At 40.9% G+C, this 19,420-nt stretch overlaps 1 protein-coding gene across 1 annotated transcript in view; it reads left to right on the forward strand.

The window, feature by feature from the left end:
* Positions 1–19,420, forward strand: part of LRP2 (LDL receptor related protein 2) — a 345,085-nt gene that overhangs the window by 259,343 nt on the left and 66,322 nt on the right. The window contains exons 44-50 of the mRNA XM_073646998.1: positions 694–936; positions 2,234–2,359; positions 9,485–9,604; positions 11,083–11,214; positions 14,052–14,253; positions 16,144–16,439; positions 18,079–18,595. Of these exons, the coding sequence (XP_073503099.1) occupies positions 694–936; positions 2,234–2,359; positions 9,485–9,604; positions 11,083–11,214; positions 14,052–14,253; positions 16,144–16,439; positions 18,079–18,595 (1,636 nt within the window). The remainder of the gene's footprint in view (positions 1–693; positions 937–2,233; positions 2,360–9,484; positions 9,605–11,082; positions 11,215–14,051; positions 14,254–16,143; positions 16,440–18,078; positions 18,596–19,420) is intronic.

Consider the following 19,420-nt stretch of genomic DNA (forward strand, 5'->3'; position numbering starts at 1 on the left):
CTCTCCAGACCCCAAAAGCATAATAAACGAAAAGATTAAAAAATATTATACTACCTCGCCCCTCAACTGTCCTGGTGCTGGGCTCCCCAACCGGTCCTCCACTGGCTTACTTTCTCCCTCCAGCTCCAGTCTTCTCTTCCATCTTCTTCACTCTTTAGAACCTCAGGAGCTCATTAGGCCTTGCTCGATGTGCGTCTCCCCGCGACATCATGAAGTCACTTAAGGCCTGGTCAGTGTTGGAGAGTGAAGAAGACAGTAAATGGAAGAGAAGCTGGAGGGAGGAAACGAGGCAGCAGAGGATCGAGTGGAAAGCATCTGCGTCAGGAGAAGTGAGAGATGAGGTGAGTATAATTTTTTTTCTTTTTTAAACTTTTGTCCCTAAAACCAATCAGGCGATGTGGCGGTCAGTAGGCCACAATTTTGCTTGATTCGAACAAATCGAATCATAAAAAATGTAGGTTTCTGGTTTGATGATTTGTACTTTGGGCGCCCTTCTCTATAAGCAGTTGAGCTCCTACCACCTACTCCTGCCCTGAACATCTTCATTACTAATGCCATTGATTATTTCATCCAACATGCAGTCCGTTTTGCAGCGGTCTTTGCTCTAGCAGGTACAGTATATTTAGGACGACGTAGCCAGTTAGCACAATCCTATATCTGTTCACGTCACTGACATCTGTGTTCTTTTGGCAGCTTTTCACACCTGCTCACCTACAGCCTTCACCTGTGGTAATGGGAAATGTGTGCTCTACCACTACCGCTGCGACCACTATAATGACTGTGGGGATAATAGTGATGAAGTCGGGTGTCTGTTCAGAACCTGTGACCCGAACACTGAATTTGCCTGTAATAACGGCAGGTGTATTTCCCGCTTATATGTTTGCAATGGAGTCAATAACTGCTACGATAATGGCACATCTGATGAGAGGAATTGCCGTAAGTTATCCATGGTCTCAATGAAAGTATTTGCAATGTCTATTTATATTTCTATTATATTCTATTACAGAGTTTCCAAATTTGTATTTATAACCTATTGTCTAGTTTTTGCAGTAAAGCACTAGAAAGGATCAGGCAGCTAAAGCTAGATACAAAGCTCACTTTTTAATGAGTTTGCAGAGCTGGCTGGGACTGGCATTAAAAACGCCAAAAGTTATAACATTTTTGCACCCAAATTTTGCAGCATTTCAAACAGTATTGATTGATGTATTAGGGATTTAGAGGGATTGTACCACAATTAAACATTATATGTTACATTATTACGTATCAATTTTCAACTGGACCCTCTTTAAAAATTCTCCGGTGTCCAGACATTTTTTATGGCGCCCCCTGGAATTATTTTGATACTTTCTCAGAATGTCCTCCTAATGTGTCCAGCGCTGGGGAGAAGAAGCCACCTCTTATTGACTGGCCTGTAGAATAGTAGGAATCACCCCAGGAATCTCCCTGTGTACTCAAGGAGTCCAGGGTTGCCACCATTCCAGAAATTCAAGGACAGTCCATAAAAATAGGGCACTTTTTTGCCCTGTCCATAAAAAAAAGTTATTTTTTTTTAAGCTAAAGAAATTTATACAAATTATTATGACTGTAATTATCATCATTTTACAGTTTCCAATGAATACAGCTCTTGCCTTCCTATCAGAATTATGTAGACATGTATCACTTATAATCATAATGATTTATTTTGGTTTTCCGGTATTTCCATTGTCTGTCCATGATATTTTGATAAGCTGTCCAGAAAAAAATAAAAAGTCATATTGACAACCCTGGGCAGTGGGTCTAAGCTTACTGAGCATAGGTGACCACAAGTTCTGGAACACTTGGGGGACATTGAGAGAGGAAATGAAAAGAACACCAGGGGGCGCCACAAGTCTTTAATTGTAATATCTATGCACATTATAATTTTTTTTTAAGTTATTCCAATTAAATCTCACAATATAAATTAGTGTTCATGGAACAATCTCTTTAAATATACGGAGGGCAATTTATGAATCATTACTAATAATCTGTGCAAATATATGTCTTATAGCTATGATCACATCATGGTCACATGTCCCCTTTTGTCCAACAGTAGTTGTTTGTCATCAGTTTTTAGTGTGCTTAAAAGGCCCAAAAATAGGTATAAGATAAGGAAGGAATAAAACTTTTCTAACTACTGACAAGGAGTGGGGGAGAGATACAGAGGATTTTGGTTTATTTAAACATTTTTCATCACTTTTCTCCTTCTCTTTTATAGCCGACCGCACATGTCAACCGGGATACACCAAATGTCAGAGCACCAACATTTGCATTCCTCGTACTTATCTGTGTGATGGAGATAATGACTGCGGAGATATGAGCGATGAAAGCCCCACTCATTGCGGTAAGACTTTGTAGCATTTAATCAGATTACTAATGACTGTCTGAACAACAGAGCTTTGGAGAACTTTACAGCAGTAATGCAGATGGAAGCCTGGAAAAGTTACTAAACCGCCGCCGCGACGTGACTTGTACAGAATTTTGGAACCTTATTGATAAGTTGGATCATTGCGCGTTAGAGCTTTTATAATCCAATTCCTAATAAATAGAAAATACCGTTCATGTATACATACTGTACTTCACTAACAAATAACTAATATTGCTTTGCTGTAGGGAGGGTAGATCCTAAACTCTATCAGGGATGGGATTAATTTATATAAATTAATATGAATGGTCTGCTACAAATTAAGGACCATTAAAAAGTCTAACAGGAGAAAAATGTTTCCAAAATGGGGTCACTTGTGGAGGTTTTCCACTGTTTAGGCACATCAGGGCTCTCCAAATGCGATATCACACCCACAGACCATTCCATCAAAATTTGCATTCCAAAATGTCACATATGGGGCATCTGCGTGCTCAGGAGAAATTGCACAACACATTTTGGGGTCCATTTTCTTCTGTTACCCAATGGAAAATAAAAAATTTGCTAAAAGAACTTTTTTTGTGGGGAAAAATGGGATTTTTTTATTTTCGCGGCTCTACGTTATAAACTTCCTGTGAAGCTCCTGGGGGCATCAAGGTGCTCACCACACATCTTGATAGATTCCCTGAGGGGTCTAGTTACCAAAATGGTGTCACTTGTGGGGGGTTTCCATTGTTTAGGCACATCAGCTAATTATTGCAGCAAATTTTGCATTCAAAAAATCAAATGGCGCTCCTTCCCTTTCAAGCCCTGCTGTGCTCCCCAAACAGTAGTTTTCTTTCAAATATTGGGTATCGGCGTACTCAGGAAAAATTGCGCAACAAATTTTATGGTGCAATTTCTCTTGTTACCCTTGTGAAAATGCAAAATTTGGGGCTAAAAGACATTTTTTGTGGGAAAAATATATTTTTTGGATTTTTACAGATCCACTTTAAAATTCTGTGAAGCACCTGTCGGTTCAAGGTGCTCACACACATCTAAATAAATTCCTCGAGGGATCTAGTTTCCAAAATGGTGTCACTTATGGGGGGTTTCCACTGTTTAGGCATATCAGGGGCTCTCCAAATGCGACATGTCATCCGCAAATTATTCCAGCAAATTTTGCAATGAAAAAGTCAAATGCCGCTTCTTTCCTTCCGAGCCCTGCTGTGCTCCCAAACAGTGGTTTTCACCCACATATGGGGTATCAGCATGCTCAGGAGAAATTGCACAACAAGTTTTGGGGTCTGTTACTCCTGTTACCCTTGTGAAAATGTAAAAATTTGGGGCTAAAGTAACATTTTTGTGAAAAGTCAAATGTTCATTTTTTCCCTTCCACGTTCTATTAATTCTTGTGAAGCACCTGAAGGGTTAATAATTTTCTTGAATGTGATTTTGAGCACCTTGAGGGGTGCAGTTTTAGAATTGTGTCACTTTGTGTATTTTCTGTCATATAGGCCCCTCAAAGTGACTTCAAATGTGATGCGGTCCCTAAAAAAAATGGTTTTGTAAATTTTGTTGAAAAAATGAGAAATTGCTGGTCAACTTTTAACCCTTATAACTCCTTAACAAAAAAAAAAAATATGTTTCCAAAATTGTGCTGATGTAAAGTAGACATGTGGGAAATGTTATTAGCTACTTTGTGTGACATAACTCTATCATTTAAGGGCATAAAAATTGAAAGTTTGAAAATTGCTAAATTTTCCAAATTTTCGCCACATTTCCGTTTTTCTCACAAATAAATGCAAGTCATATCAAAGAAATTTTACCACTATCATGAAGTACAATATGTCATGTAGAAATAATTTTAGAATCAGTGTGATCCGTTGAAGCATTCCAGAGTTATTAACTCATAAAGTGACCCTGGTTAGAATTGTAAAATTTGGTCTGGTCATGAAGGTGAAAACAGGTTCGGAGGTGAAGGGGTTAATGACTATAGAATAAAAGTTTTTTTTTTACAGTGTCTGTGTCTTAACATATAATAACACATAACTTTAAATGCGTACAGCAGAAAGTGTCATCATGTGCACAGGAATTAAGCGGTGAAAGAAAATGGGTTATCAGAAAATGACTAAGGCTAAGTGACCACGATGTAGAAATGCTGCATTTTTATTTCGCTTCTCCCTGGCAGGAAAAACGCATGCGGATTTTGCATGCATTTTTCCCGCCAGGTAGAAGGGTTTGTCAAGCGTTTTTGTATGTGACGCGCCCAGGGAGATGACGGGGAGGCTACTTGGTGCCCGGGCCTTGTTGTTGGTTTTTGGGGATGTCGCGGCGGCCGGCTCCCGGGCCCGTACCCTGGGGTCACTCTTAAAAGAAAGGAAAGGGGGAAAGGTGTATGGGAAAGGGGAATGTTTGTGACGCCACCCGTGGTGTCTGGTGAGGATCACCAGCGCTGCAACAGTCCTCTGAGGCCGGTGTTCAGGCAGCTTAGTTGGTGCTGCTCCCCACAGGTGGAGCGGGGCCTCAGGGCAGTGTAGAGAGAGAGACAGCGTAGAGCGTTGGCGGCTGCAGAGCCGCGGAGGAAAAAACAGACAGAGGCAGTAGTTGAAGTCATCCAAGTCTTTTACTCACGGTAGTGTTTTCTCAGCTCAGAGCTTCTCTCTGCCATCACACGGCGAGCTGCGGCCGCCAGGGTGGGGTTCAGCACACTCCAGGTAGTTCAGGAGCACTTGTCAGGACCTCCGCTTTAGTGTGTTCCTCTCTAGTTGAACTTCTCCCGCCTTGTGTCCCCCACTGAGTCTCGTACGGGTACTGCGATGTCCCTCGTGGGTAACGTGTAGTTCCCGGACCGACTGGGTGCCATTTTTGGGTGACTTGTGGTGAGAACGTGGCGTAAGGCCGGGTCCCTCTGGATAAACTCAGATTAGGGCATACAGGTGGCGACTCCGCTCCGTCCGTATCCCCCTGGGATCCACATAAGCCTCCGGACTTTTCCGACAGAGACGTGAAGTGCAAAGTTAGATAATCGGGGACCGGTACCCCCTCTTGCGGCAGGGTCTCTCTGGCTGGGCCAGAATAAGGCATGCAGGTGGCGACTCTGCTCCGTCCGCACCCCCTGAGATCCTTTCGCCTGTGGAGCCTATCTCCTCTGCTCCCCTCCTGGGCCTTCTTGGTTGGACTCCGACCGGGGACAGAGCCAGGTATAACTCTGCCCCGATCCGCCATCTCGAGGCCTGAGACAGGGGACCGTGGACTCTCAGCCTGCTGCAGCCTTGTGCTGACCTGCCGCACCAAGGACCCACGACCAAAGACCTTGTTATTAAAATGGCCTCCAGTTATATATGATTCTATTAAGTGCTTAGGTAAAGTGCTTCCTCCACCCTCACTCACCACATGGTTCCCCCTAACCTTGGTTCCCCCCCAACTCCTCCATTCAGGCCCGGGGCAGCACTATGGTGCTTTTAGGCCCCCTTCAGAACTGGAGTGGTGTAGTGTTGAGTGTGTGGTTGGGGTCCTGAGTGGTACTCCATCCTTACCTGGGAGAGGAGATACCACACCTCGTTCTGAGGTGCAGTACCCCTGTGGCGACTGAACCCTCAGGGGCGCCACATATGCATTTCTGCATGCGGGTTATCAAGCGCTTTTCCAAGCGATTTTAGCATCACTTGGAAAGTGCTTGACAACTTGGTCACACTATATAAATCCATGCAACCAGCATGGATTTATATAGGGTGACCAAGTAATAGTTAAAAAAAAAAAGAATAAGAATGGTAAAAAATAAAAAATAAAGATTATACTTACCTTCCAATGGCCCCCGGTCTCCTTCTCCGATGCGTCTGGTCTCCCCGGTGTCTTGCGGTTGTGTAAAAGGACCTGCCATGACGTCATTGAGTCATGTGACAGGTCACGCGACCACCGACGTCAGCGGTTGGTTGACCTGTCACATGACTAAATGACGTCATGTCAGGTCCTCACACCACCGCGAGCCGCCCAACACACCAGACGCATCGCTGAGGAGGCCGGGGGACATCGGAAGGTAGGTATAATCTTTATTTTTTATTTTAAATTCTTTTTTTTACAGGTACTATGGTACCCGGGTCTGGAGGAGAGTCTTCTCTTCTCCAGACCTGGGTACCATCCGCACATTGAAACGCATGTTATCCACATGTACACATGTAGTGATGTGGATATCAAGCATTTCAATGCAAGTCAATGGCGGTAATTACGCTGCGTGTCCGCAAAATTAATGGACATGCTGCGTATTTTTCCGCAATGATAATCCGCAGCGGAAATTTCCGCAGCATGTGCACAGCACATGCGGATTATCATTGGGGACCATGGGGCACGTATTACCAAGCGTTTTTTAAGCGTTTTCGCTGCGGAAATTCTGCAGCAAAAACGCTTGAAAAACGCATAGTGGGCATGGAGCCTAAAGCTATGTTCACACGTTGCATTTTTGCAGTGTTTTTTGATTCATTTTTTAATGCAAATTTTAAAGTACCAGCAAAGTCTGAGATTTCAGAAATCTCCTGCACACAGCTTGTTTTTTTTTCTAACTGTTTTGTCAAACAGCTGCGTTTTTGCAAAATGCAGCATGTCACTTTTTTCAGCGTTCTTTCAGCATTTTTGCACAACCCATTGCTTTCTATGGGTGAAAAACGCTGCAAAAACGCAGGTATCAGGTTTGCTGCCTTTTTGGTGCCAAAACCTGCTGCAATTGATTTAGGATATTTTTTTCTGCACTAAACTTTATCAGCATGCACAAGAGACAAGTGAACACTGACAAAACCGCAGTAAGAAAAAAAGGAGCAAAAGTGTTGCAAAAAAAAGCGACAATAACTTGGCAAAACCTACTTTTTTTACGCTGCTTCTTTACTGCCAAGAGAGCTGGTTTTACCTGCAGAAAAAAAACGCATCAAAAACGCAACGTGTGAACATAGCCATACTTTTTCTATCAAGCTTTATGTTAAATGTATCTTTTTTTTTACATTTTCAGCAATGTTTTTTTTCTCCATGTCTGAATCTATATAAAATTAATATATGCAACTTTCACACTGGTCACTGGGGCTATTTTAGACTTTATACTTCCTGTTTTGTACAGAAGACTTTTCAGAAATCTCATTATCATCACAGGCAGGATTACAATGACAGGTAGCTCCTCTATACGTAGCTGAATACACAAGATTTACTATTCACAATAGGAGATGTCACAGCTCCCCCTGCCTGCACAATAATCTTGGCACACGCTCATTAGATGCTTCAATATGATTGTTCGCTCAGACTAGCGTCTATAAAAATCTGTCCCATTTTTTATCGGATTGCACTCGTCCAAGTTATACGCCAGTGTTGGCAAACCGTTAAAGATAGGGTCTGAGTCCGTCTATTTCTGATAATGTACATGTAGATTTCCTGAAACCACAGGAAGTAGGAGTCTGGAATAGCACCCAGTGGCCAGTGTTAAAATTGCAGTGTGTCTAATTTTTTTTTAATACATCTCGTGATATGAAAAAAAACAAGCATTATTGCAAAATAAATTTAAAAGCATGGTGTAAACAGTAGGTCATTTTCTGATGACATATTTAACGTCAATCAAGGACAGCGCTTAACACACAGTAAATGGGATTTTATATATTTCTTCTGGCAAATGTCTTTAAAGAAATTCTCTTCTACCTTGTATTCCTATATATCAAAAAAAAGGTCAACGATTTGCAACTTCCAATTCATATAATTTAACAAACAAACTAGAGCTACATGAGCCCGGTTTTAAGGAAGATATAAATACAATTACTTATTAAAATTACATTTTTATTTCAATAATTTAAAAGATTTTTTTATAAAAAACAGGTACCTTCAAATTTTACAACATCAAATCTCCATTATGGCTTATATTATTACAATGATTTATCTCTTTTAATGGATGCAGAAACTCTATGACATTTCTATTGCACCCTTTCCCTAATGATAAAGTGCTTGAAAAAATTAGTTAAACCCCCTCTGATCAAAAAACGAAAATTCCAGAAAAATAAGGCGCAAGTGCAAAGAAGGTGTTTTCCTCTCAATATTTAAAGAACATGCAAGAATAAATATACTTGCAGGTATATAATAAATACATGAGCTTTTTATACTTTACATTTCGTTTTTCAGATAGTAGCTGAACAATGGGGGAATATAAACAACAACACTTGTTTAATATCCTTAATAGGGAACTATGCATACAGAAACAACTGCATTTGGAATTCACAGTCCACACGTATAAAGTCCTGAGGAGAGTACTTACATGTTTTGATATCAGTATCGGTGTACAGCCTGTGGAGATGAGGTGATGATCTACCCCGACGACGCCGTTTCGCCTTGGGCTTCTTCAATGGACGCCCCCCATTGAAGAAGCCCAAGGCGAAACGGCGTCGTACGTGTGGACTGTGAATTCCAAATGCAGTTGTTTCTGTATGCATAGTTCCCTATTAAGGATATTAAACAAGTGTTGTTGTTTATGTTCCCCCATTGTTCAGCTACTATCTGAAAAACGAAATGTAAAGTATAAAAAGCTCATGTATTTATTATATACCTGCAAGTATATTTATTCTTGCATGTTCTTTAAATATTGAGAGGAAAAACACCTTTTTTGCACTTGCGCCTTATTTTTCTGGAATTTTCGTTTTTTGATCAGAGGGGGTTTAACTAATTTTTTCAAGCACTTTATCATTAGGGAAAGGGTGCAATAGAAATGTCATAGAGTTTCTGCATGCATTAAAAGAGATAACTCATTGTAATAATATAAGCCATAATGGAGATTTGATGTTGTAAAATTTGAAGGTACCTGTTTTTTATAAAAAATCTTTTAAATTATTGAAATAAAAATGTAATTTTAATAAGTAATTGTATTTATATCTTCCTTAAAACCGGGCTCATGTAGCTCTAGTTTGTTTGTTGAATTACCTTGTATTCCTGACTGTATTGCTTGCACTAATTGTCATTTGTGGAGCACATTACACTGGAGAGTGCACCTGACATTTAACATTTCAATCAATGCTGTAATTTGCTGTAAGTAGATAGCTATAATAAGCAGAACATTGCATCAGCTGAGGCATGGAAACTTATTAATATGCCTTATGGATTACTTTTCAGCTACCCTGACATGTACAGACAGTGAATTCCGCTGTGCCTCCGGACGTTGTATCCCTGGTCATTGGTACTGCGATCAGGGCACCGACTGTGCAGACGGCTCTGATGAACCAGCATCATGTGGTAAGAATTAGGCAAACGTAGACCCAATGATAACATTTCAAAATTGGCAGCAGACTGCTTTATCCTATACGTTGGACTACCTGAGAAAGAAAAATAGATCGTATACCTTTTTTTCTATTTCTAAGCCTTTCTTGGGAGGTGCATATTGGTATTCTCCCAACGTCAGGGGTGGACATATCATTGGTGCAAACTGTGCTGTCGTACAAGGGTCCAAGAGGTAAAGGGGTCCATTTCCACCTTCAATGCAGGAGGAATTGTGCATTATAATGAGCGATTTGACTAGAAAGGGCCCATACATTGGTTTTACATAGGGGTCTTTTTCAGTCTGTGTCCACCGTTGCCCAACGTATTCCTTTGATGTAATCCTCGGTGAACAGAACCTAAATATACCAATGGCGATAAGGTTACAGTCATCCACTCAAACCGTTTTCCATGGCATGTGATGACTATCTTATGTGTAGGGGGTCTTAAAAGGAACCCGTCATAATGAAAATGTCGTCAACATTGCAAAGGCCAAATTTTAAAGCCAAATAAGCTGAAAATATTGAGCTATAATTATATGGAAAAAAAAAATATATATATATATATATATATATATATATATATATATATATATATATTTCAATCAATCGATGTACTGTCACGGAAACCTCTTAGCTGCCAGAGCTAATTTGTGGTAGATGCAAAGGGTCGACCGATTGCGGAGACAAAGCAAGAAATACATGTATCTATCTGTGTACAAAGCTTGTCTGCTGGACCCTCAGTGTCATGGAGGGTTTTATTGTCTTTCAGAGAGAGGAAGTTACTATACATTACCACGGAAAGGAAATGTAATGTAAGCTACAAGGAGAGCTACCAGATTTCCTTGGCACAAACCACATTCAACTGTCAGAAAAACTGAACAGAAGACTGATATCCTGATCAGTAACTTCCATAAACAGCAAAAACTAAGCATGCCGTAATTCAGACATATTATAGCTAGATTTATAGATATAAAATTGTTTTAAATGATCATCAAAGCAAAATATGAAATATTAACCATAACTATATATATGTTGTGGGTGAAGATTTAGTAAAAATAGTCATAAATTCATTTAAACTTTTGATTCTTCTGGGTTTAAGAGTCCAGTGGGCGGTCAATCACTGAGTAGTACCGCCCGCTGGACTCCAAAGCCATGAATAAGCAGACTATATATCAATCTTCTCAGCTACTCCTGCTGTGTAACATTCTACCCACAAGTTGGACTGAATTTTCATATTGGCGGATTCCCTTTAACTGTTCAATAAACATGGATTAAAGGTGTATCGTCGCGTCACGTTATGTGTTTATAAAGGAGCAGAATGTAGAAATAATGATGATTGATTTTGTCTTATCTTATTTGCAGGAACTCAAATGTTACCTTGCTCCTTTCTATTAGCATAAAATCAGAAATTCTCCTATGTCTTTTTCTATTTCTGATCCTATCCATTCATTGCAGTTGCCCATGTGAGGACTTGTTCAAGCAACCAGTTCAGGTGCGATGATGCTCGTTGCATCCCAGCTACATGGGTCTGTGATGGTGATAATGACTGCGGTGACATGAGTGATGAAGACCAGAGACACAACTGTGGTAAGGGTTCTGGTGCAGAATATAGCAATATACAACAACATGAATCAATGCATGTCTTTAATTTGGGATAACAAGAATGTGTTCGGTGAGCCCACATTAATCTTATGGGTATATATCCCAATATCATTGATGATAAACTAAAGAGTCACAAATCAAAACATCTAGAATGGCTGGAATTATGCTTCAAAGACCACACACATTAGATAACTGTGGACCGAACAATCCTTCAGCTGACAACTGTGTCTCCCAACTCCTCCATATACAAGGAACGCTCAGAACGGCTGAGAAAGCCAAGAGGCCCCCCATACAGTTGCAGTTAATTTGTGGAAAAAGTCAAAATTGAAAGAAAAATTCTAAAGAAAACTTTTAGGTGCAGTATTGTGACACACAAGCGACAAGCCATTACTAGACAATTCAAAAAATGTCATTCATCGCCCCGTCTGGCCTCATACTAGGCATTGTGTATCAGTTTTGTTTGTAGTCTTCCTTTAAAGGGAACCTGTCAGTAAGATCAACCCTCTAAAACCACATACAGTGGTGGCCAAAAGTATTGGCACCCCTGCAATTCTGTCAGATAATACTCAGTTTCTTCCTGAAAATGATGGCAATCACAAATTCTTTGGTATTATTATCTTCATTTAATTTGCTTGCAAGGAAAAAACACAAAAGAGAATGAAGCAAAAATCAAATCATTGATCATTTAACACAAAACTCAAAAAAAGGGCTGGACAAAAGTATTGGCACCCTCAGCCTAATACTTGGTTGCACAACCTTTAGCCGAAATAACTGCGAACAACCACTTCTGGTAACCATCAATGAGTTTCTTACAATGCTCTGCTGGAATTGTAGACCATTCTTCTTTGGCAAACTGCTCCAGGTCCCTGATATTTGAAGGGTGCCTTCTCCAAACTGCCATTTTGAGATCTCTCCACAGGTGTTCTATGGGATTCAGGTCTGGACTCATTGCTGGCCACCTTAGAAGTCTCCAGTGCTTTCTCTCAAACCATTTTATAGTGCTTTTGGAAGTGTGTTTTGGGTCATTGTCCTGCTGGAAGACCCATGACCTCTGAGGGAGACCCAGCTTTCTCACACTGGGCCCTACATTATGCTGCAAAATTTGTTGGTAGTTTTCAGACTTCATAATGCCATGCACACGGTCAAGCAGTCAAGTGCCAGAGGCAGCAAAGCAACCCCAAAACATCAGGGAACCTCCGCCATGTTTACTGTAGGGACCGTGTTCTTTTCTTTGAATGCCTCTTTTTTTTTCCTGTACACTCTATGTTGATTCTTTTTCCAAAAAAGCTCTACTTTTGTCTCATCTGACCAGAGAACATTCTTCCAAAACATTTTAGGCTTTCTCAGGTAAGTTTTGGCAAACTCCAGCCTGGCTTTTTTATGTCTCGGGGTAAGAAGTGGGGTCTTCCTGGGTATCCTACCATACAGTCCCTTTTCATTCAGACGCCGACGGATAGTACGGGTTGACACTGTTGTACCCTCGGACTGCAGGGCAGCTTGAACTTGTTTAGATGTTAGTCGAGGTTCTTTATCCACCATCCGCACAATCTTGCGTTGAAATCTCTCGTCAATTTTTCTTTTCCGTCCACATCTAGGGAGGTTAGCCACAGTGTCATGGGCTTTAAACTTCTTGATGACACTGCGCACGGAAGACACAGGAACATTCAGGTCTTTGGAGATGGACTTGTAGCCTTGAGATTGCTCATGCTTCCTCACAATTTGGTTTCTCAAGTCCTCAGACAGTTCTTTGGTCTTCTTTCTTTTCTCCATGCTCAATGTGGTACACACAAGGACACAGGACAGAGGTTGAGTCAACTTTAATCCATGTTAACTGGCTGCAAGTGTGATTTAGTTATTGCCAACACCTGTTAGGTGCCACAGGTAAGTTACAGGTGCTGTTAATTACACAAATTAGAGAAGCATCACATGATTTTTCAAACAGTGCCAATACTTTTGTCCACCCCCTTTTTTAGGTTTGGTATGGAATTATATCCAATTTGACTTTAGGACAATTCTTTTTGTGTTTTTTCATTGAAGACAAATTAAATGAAGAGAATAATACCAAAGAATTTGTGATTGCAATCATTTTCAGGAAGAAACTGAGTATTATCTGACAGAATTGCAGGGGTGCCAATACTTTTGGCCACCACTGTATATGGGCATACAGATATTTGAGATGTAAATCCATCCACACCTTTATATCTTCTATCTGTTGCTGCATTCCCGAGAGATTAGCGTTTTCATTCACATGCAAATGGGGTACTAAGTGCTATTGGCCTGAGAGGGCACTTACCAAACTTGTTTCCCTTCCCAGCACCAGCCTCTTTAGCTTGATTGATAGTTCACTGTCTGATTTCTTTGCCTGGTGCCTGACATCACATAGTGAGCTATCAATCAAGCTAAAGAGGCTGATGCTAGGCGTGGAAAAAATCTTCGGAGGCAGAGGTTTGGGAAGTGCTCTTTCACACCTAGAGCATATTATGCTTCATTTTCACCTGAATTAAAACTCTAATTTCTTAGGAATGCAGCAGCAGATAGAAGATATAAAGGTGTCCGTTGATTTTGCTTTCAAAGACTTGCATGCAAAATCAGGTGATCTTACTGACATATTCTCTTTAATTACGATGGAAGGAATATTTGTCCGACATCAGTCACTTTGTTTTGTGACCCAGTTTTAACTCTCTTGGAAAATAAATTTGAACCATAAAATGCAGACATTCAATGTGCATAGATAAAGGAATGACTTTAAAAATACCTTAGAATGGAAAATCAGTATGTATGTACTAATTTCGATCATTTACTTTTTTCTTTATTTCTGTCAGCCAGTCGTAGCTGCGCCACTACAGAGTTCACCTGTATAAACAACAGACCCCCCGATAGAAGGTGCATTCCACTAAACTGGGTTTGTGATGGAGATTCGGATTGCTCCGATGCTTATGATGAACACCAGAATTGTACGCGACGGTCCTGCAGCAGCACTGAGTTCACTTGCAGTAACGGTCTCTGTATCCGGAATAGCTTCAGGTATTGTAATGCATCAAGTATGATTGGAACACAAAATGTAAGGCTTTCTGGCAATACGGAAACATGTTAGGAGTCCCATGTCTTACATATCTTTTTATGCCTTTATATCTCAGCCTCATTGTTATTTTGATTTCTATTGAAGCTAGTGATGATTGAATCTTTTGAAATTTGATTTCTGACAATTTAAAAGAAAAAAAAATTACCTGCGAAAAAATTTGCCTCTGATCGCAGGTACTCCAATTTTCCTGTGTAATACTCTGCAGTCTCCTCTGACCGTGTATCCAGACCCTTTCAAATTTTTTAAGCCTAGTATTGTCATAGTTTTAAGTAGCAGGATTGGAAGTGTGTGTGCGCTCTCCGGAATACGACACAATTAGTGGTAATAAAATTGTAGGTTTATTGTCAACGCGTTTCAGAGTCCACTGTCTCCTTCTTCAGGACAACCATATATAAACTTTGCAACTTATGCATGTCTGATATATGGCATAAAGTATATAAAAAATTCCCCACTTTGTGTCCTCCTTCTTAAATGTATTTTTTATTTTATTTATTTACCATTTGTAAAAACTTTCTTAAGGAGGACCTTAAATATGCAATTTATTTACTTGGTATAAATGTCATTGTTCCTCTGACTCTGGCGCTGTTTTTCTTTTGTTCCTGCGCCTCTCCGTTCCTGAGATATGGCCCCTTCTTCCTTGCTCATAAATCTAGTCTTGCTAGCCAAGGGTGCTGTTACGCAAGGTGTGGGAAAGACTTAGTGCAACACAAAGGGAAGAGGGAAAGGGAGCCTAGACTCTAGGGAAAGGGGGGAGTGGAGACTTCCAAGGCTGATCTAGTATCACCCTGTCTCCACTAACGTCCCTGTATTGGCTCTTCACCAATCGCCGCACGCGAACCTCACCCTGTCTTTCCCTGGCATTTGGCCTTGGCTAGAGAAGGGAGGGGGATGAGCGCTAGTCGATCCCCACTGACCACTAAAGACAACAAGTGGGAGCAAACAAGGGAAGATAGCTTAGCTTTTAGTCGACTTCAGAGAGATGGACACCCGTCCTCATAGCTCCAGAGAGGATGAAGTAATACACTTGCTCCGAGCCTTCACAAAGCGTAATGTGAGTGTTGCCGGCACCTCCCTCTAGCTGACAGCAGGTATTTACACACCCAGGCCAGGGTGTTAATTAGCCAGAGGAAGGTAGCCACTGGATCCTAGAGAGTGTCTGTAATGCCAAACATAGAAATTTCCTGAAACCAACTGCAGGGCGACTGTCTGTCACTTCTGACACACCCGTGACAGGTGCGTGGTGGTCACCAACTCTTTTCTATGGTGATCTTCTTCAGGACCACACCCAGTAAAAACACTAGATTTTTATACAAAGAAGAGGGGACAATATCTCAGTAATGGAGAGGCGCAAAATATAAAAGCAAAATTTTGCCAGATTAAGGAAAACAGCAGCATTTCAACCTGGTAAAAAATTACATATTTCTGACAGATTCTTTGAATTGTTTATAAGGCATCTGATTTATACATAGAAATCCATATTTGCTATATGAGAATGAAATATTTAAGTAGGACACAGTTTTTTGTATTTTTTAGATATAATGTTATAGAGGAGGATTTTATATAGTAAAGCACTTTATATAAAGCTTTGGTATTTTCCTCCTTTGCCGCACACTCACAAGTCGTCCTCTGTACATATCCATTTCCTTGGAAATTCCTTAGTGGAATCTTTCAGTGAAATAGTTGGGATGACATGAGAGGATTATTAACTACATTTTGGATTTTCACCACATTGACTTAATTGCCAGCGCCATACCCCATGACAGCCAGACGCCCGTTCTATGAATGGATGCCATTTTTCTTTGCTGCCACTAATCAGTCGCTTGATCTTCTAGGTGTGACAGACGCAACGACTGTGGAGATAACAGCGATGAGAGAGGCTGCAGCTACCCTCCTTGCCAGCAGCAGCAGTTCACTTGTCAGAACGGTCGCTGTATCACCAGGGCCTACGTGTGCGACGGAGACAATGACTGTGGGGACGAGTCCGATGAACTGGAACATCTCTGCAGTACTCCGGAGGCAACCTGTGCTCCCAACTTCTTCCAGTGTGACAATGGCCACTGTATTGAATCCGTCAAAGTCTGCAACCGGATAGATGACTGTTCCGATAACAGCGATGAGAAAGGATGTGGTGCGTGCGTGGAATAAGGTTTTGATCGGTGGGGGGCTGGGTGCACTGTTTCAATCCAATAGCTATAATAAAGGGGCCGAACACTTAAAGGGGTTTTCTGGTTTTGAAAGAACCCTGTCTGTATTAAAAAATAATCTGGGCTTTACTCACCCTCCCTGGGTCCAGCAATGAGTCTCCCCCACTGCTCCTGGGGTCTATTATCGTCTGCAGCGCTGAAATCCAATAACTGGGCTCAACGGCTCTGATCTTTATGCTGTCAACTCAGGGAGCTCCGCTGCTGCGCTCAGTGACTGGCTGCAGAGGTGTCAATGTAACATCAGCCCTGCAGACAGTAACAGGCACTGGGAGCTGAGGCGGAGACTTACCGCTAGACCTGGGGAGAGTAAGTGAAGCTACATTTATTTATTTTTTTTAAAACAAACTTCAGCCAGAGGACAAGAATTTTCCAAAACTTGAAAACTCCTTATATACAATCAACTCTAATCAATATTTTACAGTAAATCTATCCTCAAAGCATCAATGTAAGACATTTATGAGATATGTTCTTTTCTATAATTTGTGCCTATCAGTTGGCTGGAATGACATATTGAACTAAAAGACTGAAGATTTTTTTAGAAGATTATCAATCAGCTTGTAATTACCATTAGTATTTAGGTTTTAACTTTTAACATATTTAAAGGGGTTATCTACTACTGGACAACCCCTGCTTAAAGAATCAATACCCACCTCCCACAGAGGCGCCATTCCTGCAATCTCAGCGCCACTATTCCCTGTGTATAACGGGGCATTTTTGTGTCATGTGTCCACTCCAGACAGACTGCAGCGCTCACAGTTCTGTCTGATGGATGGATGCAGGCTGCCCATTAGTTTTAGCCGTCACGTGATATAACATTGTCACATCACCTGACGGGCATAGCATCTCCGACATCTCAGAAATGGCGCCATTCCAGAACATATGAACAAAAACAAAATTCAGATCAGGTCACCAAATCCAAGTAATTTGGTAATCTTGCTAGGAGTGGTGCAAGGACAGAAACAGGTAAGAGCAGAAACATATAGAACAACAAGTTCCAGCAGCCAGGATGAAATGCATTGGCTGAGTGCTTCTATTTTAACCCCTCTTTTTTTCTATTTTAAGAGTAAGTCAATAAATGAAGTTTTAATACATTTTCATCGCTGTTGTTGTTCTATACATTTTTGCCATTCCAGGAAGTTTGTATCAAAAAGGGTTTGTCCGATAGTGGACAACTCAATTTATTAACAGTATGTAGCTCCCCCTAGTGGTGACTACAGACTGCCAAAATTCTATAATTTAGCTTTGTGCCTTTGCAGGGATTTTGGATCTCTATTAAAAAAGTGAATGAATGCTATGAAGATATATTATATTTTATTTAGCACACATTTTTGATATTTTTATTTTGAAAATAAATACAATAATATTACAAATTTAGTAATATTATTAATTTTAATACTATTAATATGTAAATAATAATAATACTATACAATTCTAATTTGTAGAATCAACGTGGATTTTGGATTTATTACTTTGCACACATTATCCACTTCAAATAGTAAATATGAACGACAATACTGTTTCTTTAATGCACATCACATTAACCATTTGTTTTCTCCCATGCAGGCGTTAACGAGTGCAATGATCCTTCTATCAGTGGCTGCGATCACAACTGCACAGATACACAGACAAGCTTTTTCTGCAGCTGTCGAGCTGGTTACAGGCTCATGTCCGATAAACGAACCTGTGATGACGTCGATGAGTGCGCAGAGTCCCCGTGGTTATGCAGCCAAATCTGTGAGAATACTGCAGGCTCCTACATCTGCAAGTGTGCCCCGGGCTACATCAGGGAACCGGATGGGAAAAGCTGCCGCCAGAATAGCAATATTGCCCCATATCTTATATTCAGTAACCGCTATTATCTCAGGAACCTGACAGTGGATAGTCTGTCTTATTCTCTAATATTACAAGGTCTGAGCAATGTGGTGGCCCTGGACTTTGATCGAGTGGAAGAAAGATTATATTGGATCGATGTGGGACGGAGAGTTATGGAGAGAATGTTCCTCAATGGAACCAACAAAGAGACAATTATTACCACCGATATTCTGAGCGGAGAAGGTTTAGCAGTTGATTGGGTTGGCAGGTAAGGGAGAAATAACTAAGTTTAAAGGAGTTTTCCACTACTTGGACATGCCCATTTTAAATACCCGCGTCCCCCCAATAAAATCTCGATAGCTTATACTCACCTCCTACAGCGGCGCTGTACCTGCGATGTCGGCGTTGGGTCCCCCGGTGCTAGGGTAACATTGTTATGTCGCATGAGCACTGCAGCCAATCTGTGGTTGACAATGAGCTGATTTGCTCACACTTTCCCTGGATGAAAGTATGAGAACTGAAGTCCATTATTAGCCGCTGATTGACTGCAGCGCTCACGTGACATAACTATGTTACCCGAGTGAAGGGAGACCCGATGCAGACACCATATAAGCTTTACATATTTTACATGAGAGACTAGAGCATTTAAGAAGGGGTTGTCCAAATAGTGGACAACCCCTTTAAGGTGGGTCCAAAAAGTCAATATATTAATATAATAGACTACTGCTGTGAAGACAACTGGAGATCTGCTGAAAACCCTACTATAAGGGTACAGTCAGACAAACGTATTTTTTGTCCGTATAATGTTGTCGATGTGGAAATCGGATCGCACACGGACCCAATATTAGCCTATGAGCTAGTTGTCATGAGCTGTGCATTACATAGTCCTCGGCACAATGTGAAAAAAATTGCAGCAAGTGCTAATCTGACCTGATTTATGGATCAGACTAGTTTATATAAAAAGCAGGCCGCTCCTGCACCGTCTGCTATGTGGACGGGGAGATGGAGCTGCACATAGAGAGCTAAATGGCAATTTATAGACAAGACCGGCTCCGAATTACACAATGGCCGTCTGAACGTAGCCTAAAGATTA

Source organism: Phyllobates terribilis, unplaced genomic scaffold (genome assembly GCF_046119375.1).
Source record: "Phyllobates terribilis strain yellow unplaced genomic scaffold, ASM4611937v1 Scaffold_9__5_contigs__length_417890890, whole genome shotgun sequence".
NCBI lineage: Eukaryota > Metazoa > Chordata > Amphibia > Anura > Dendrobatidae > Phyllobates > Phyllobates terribilis.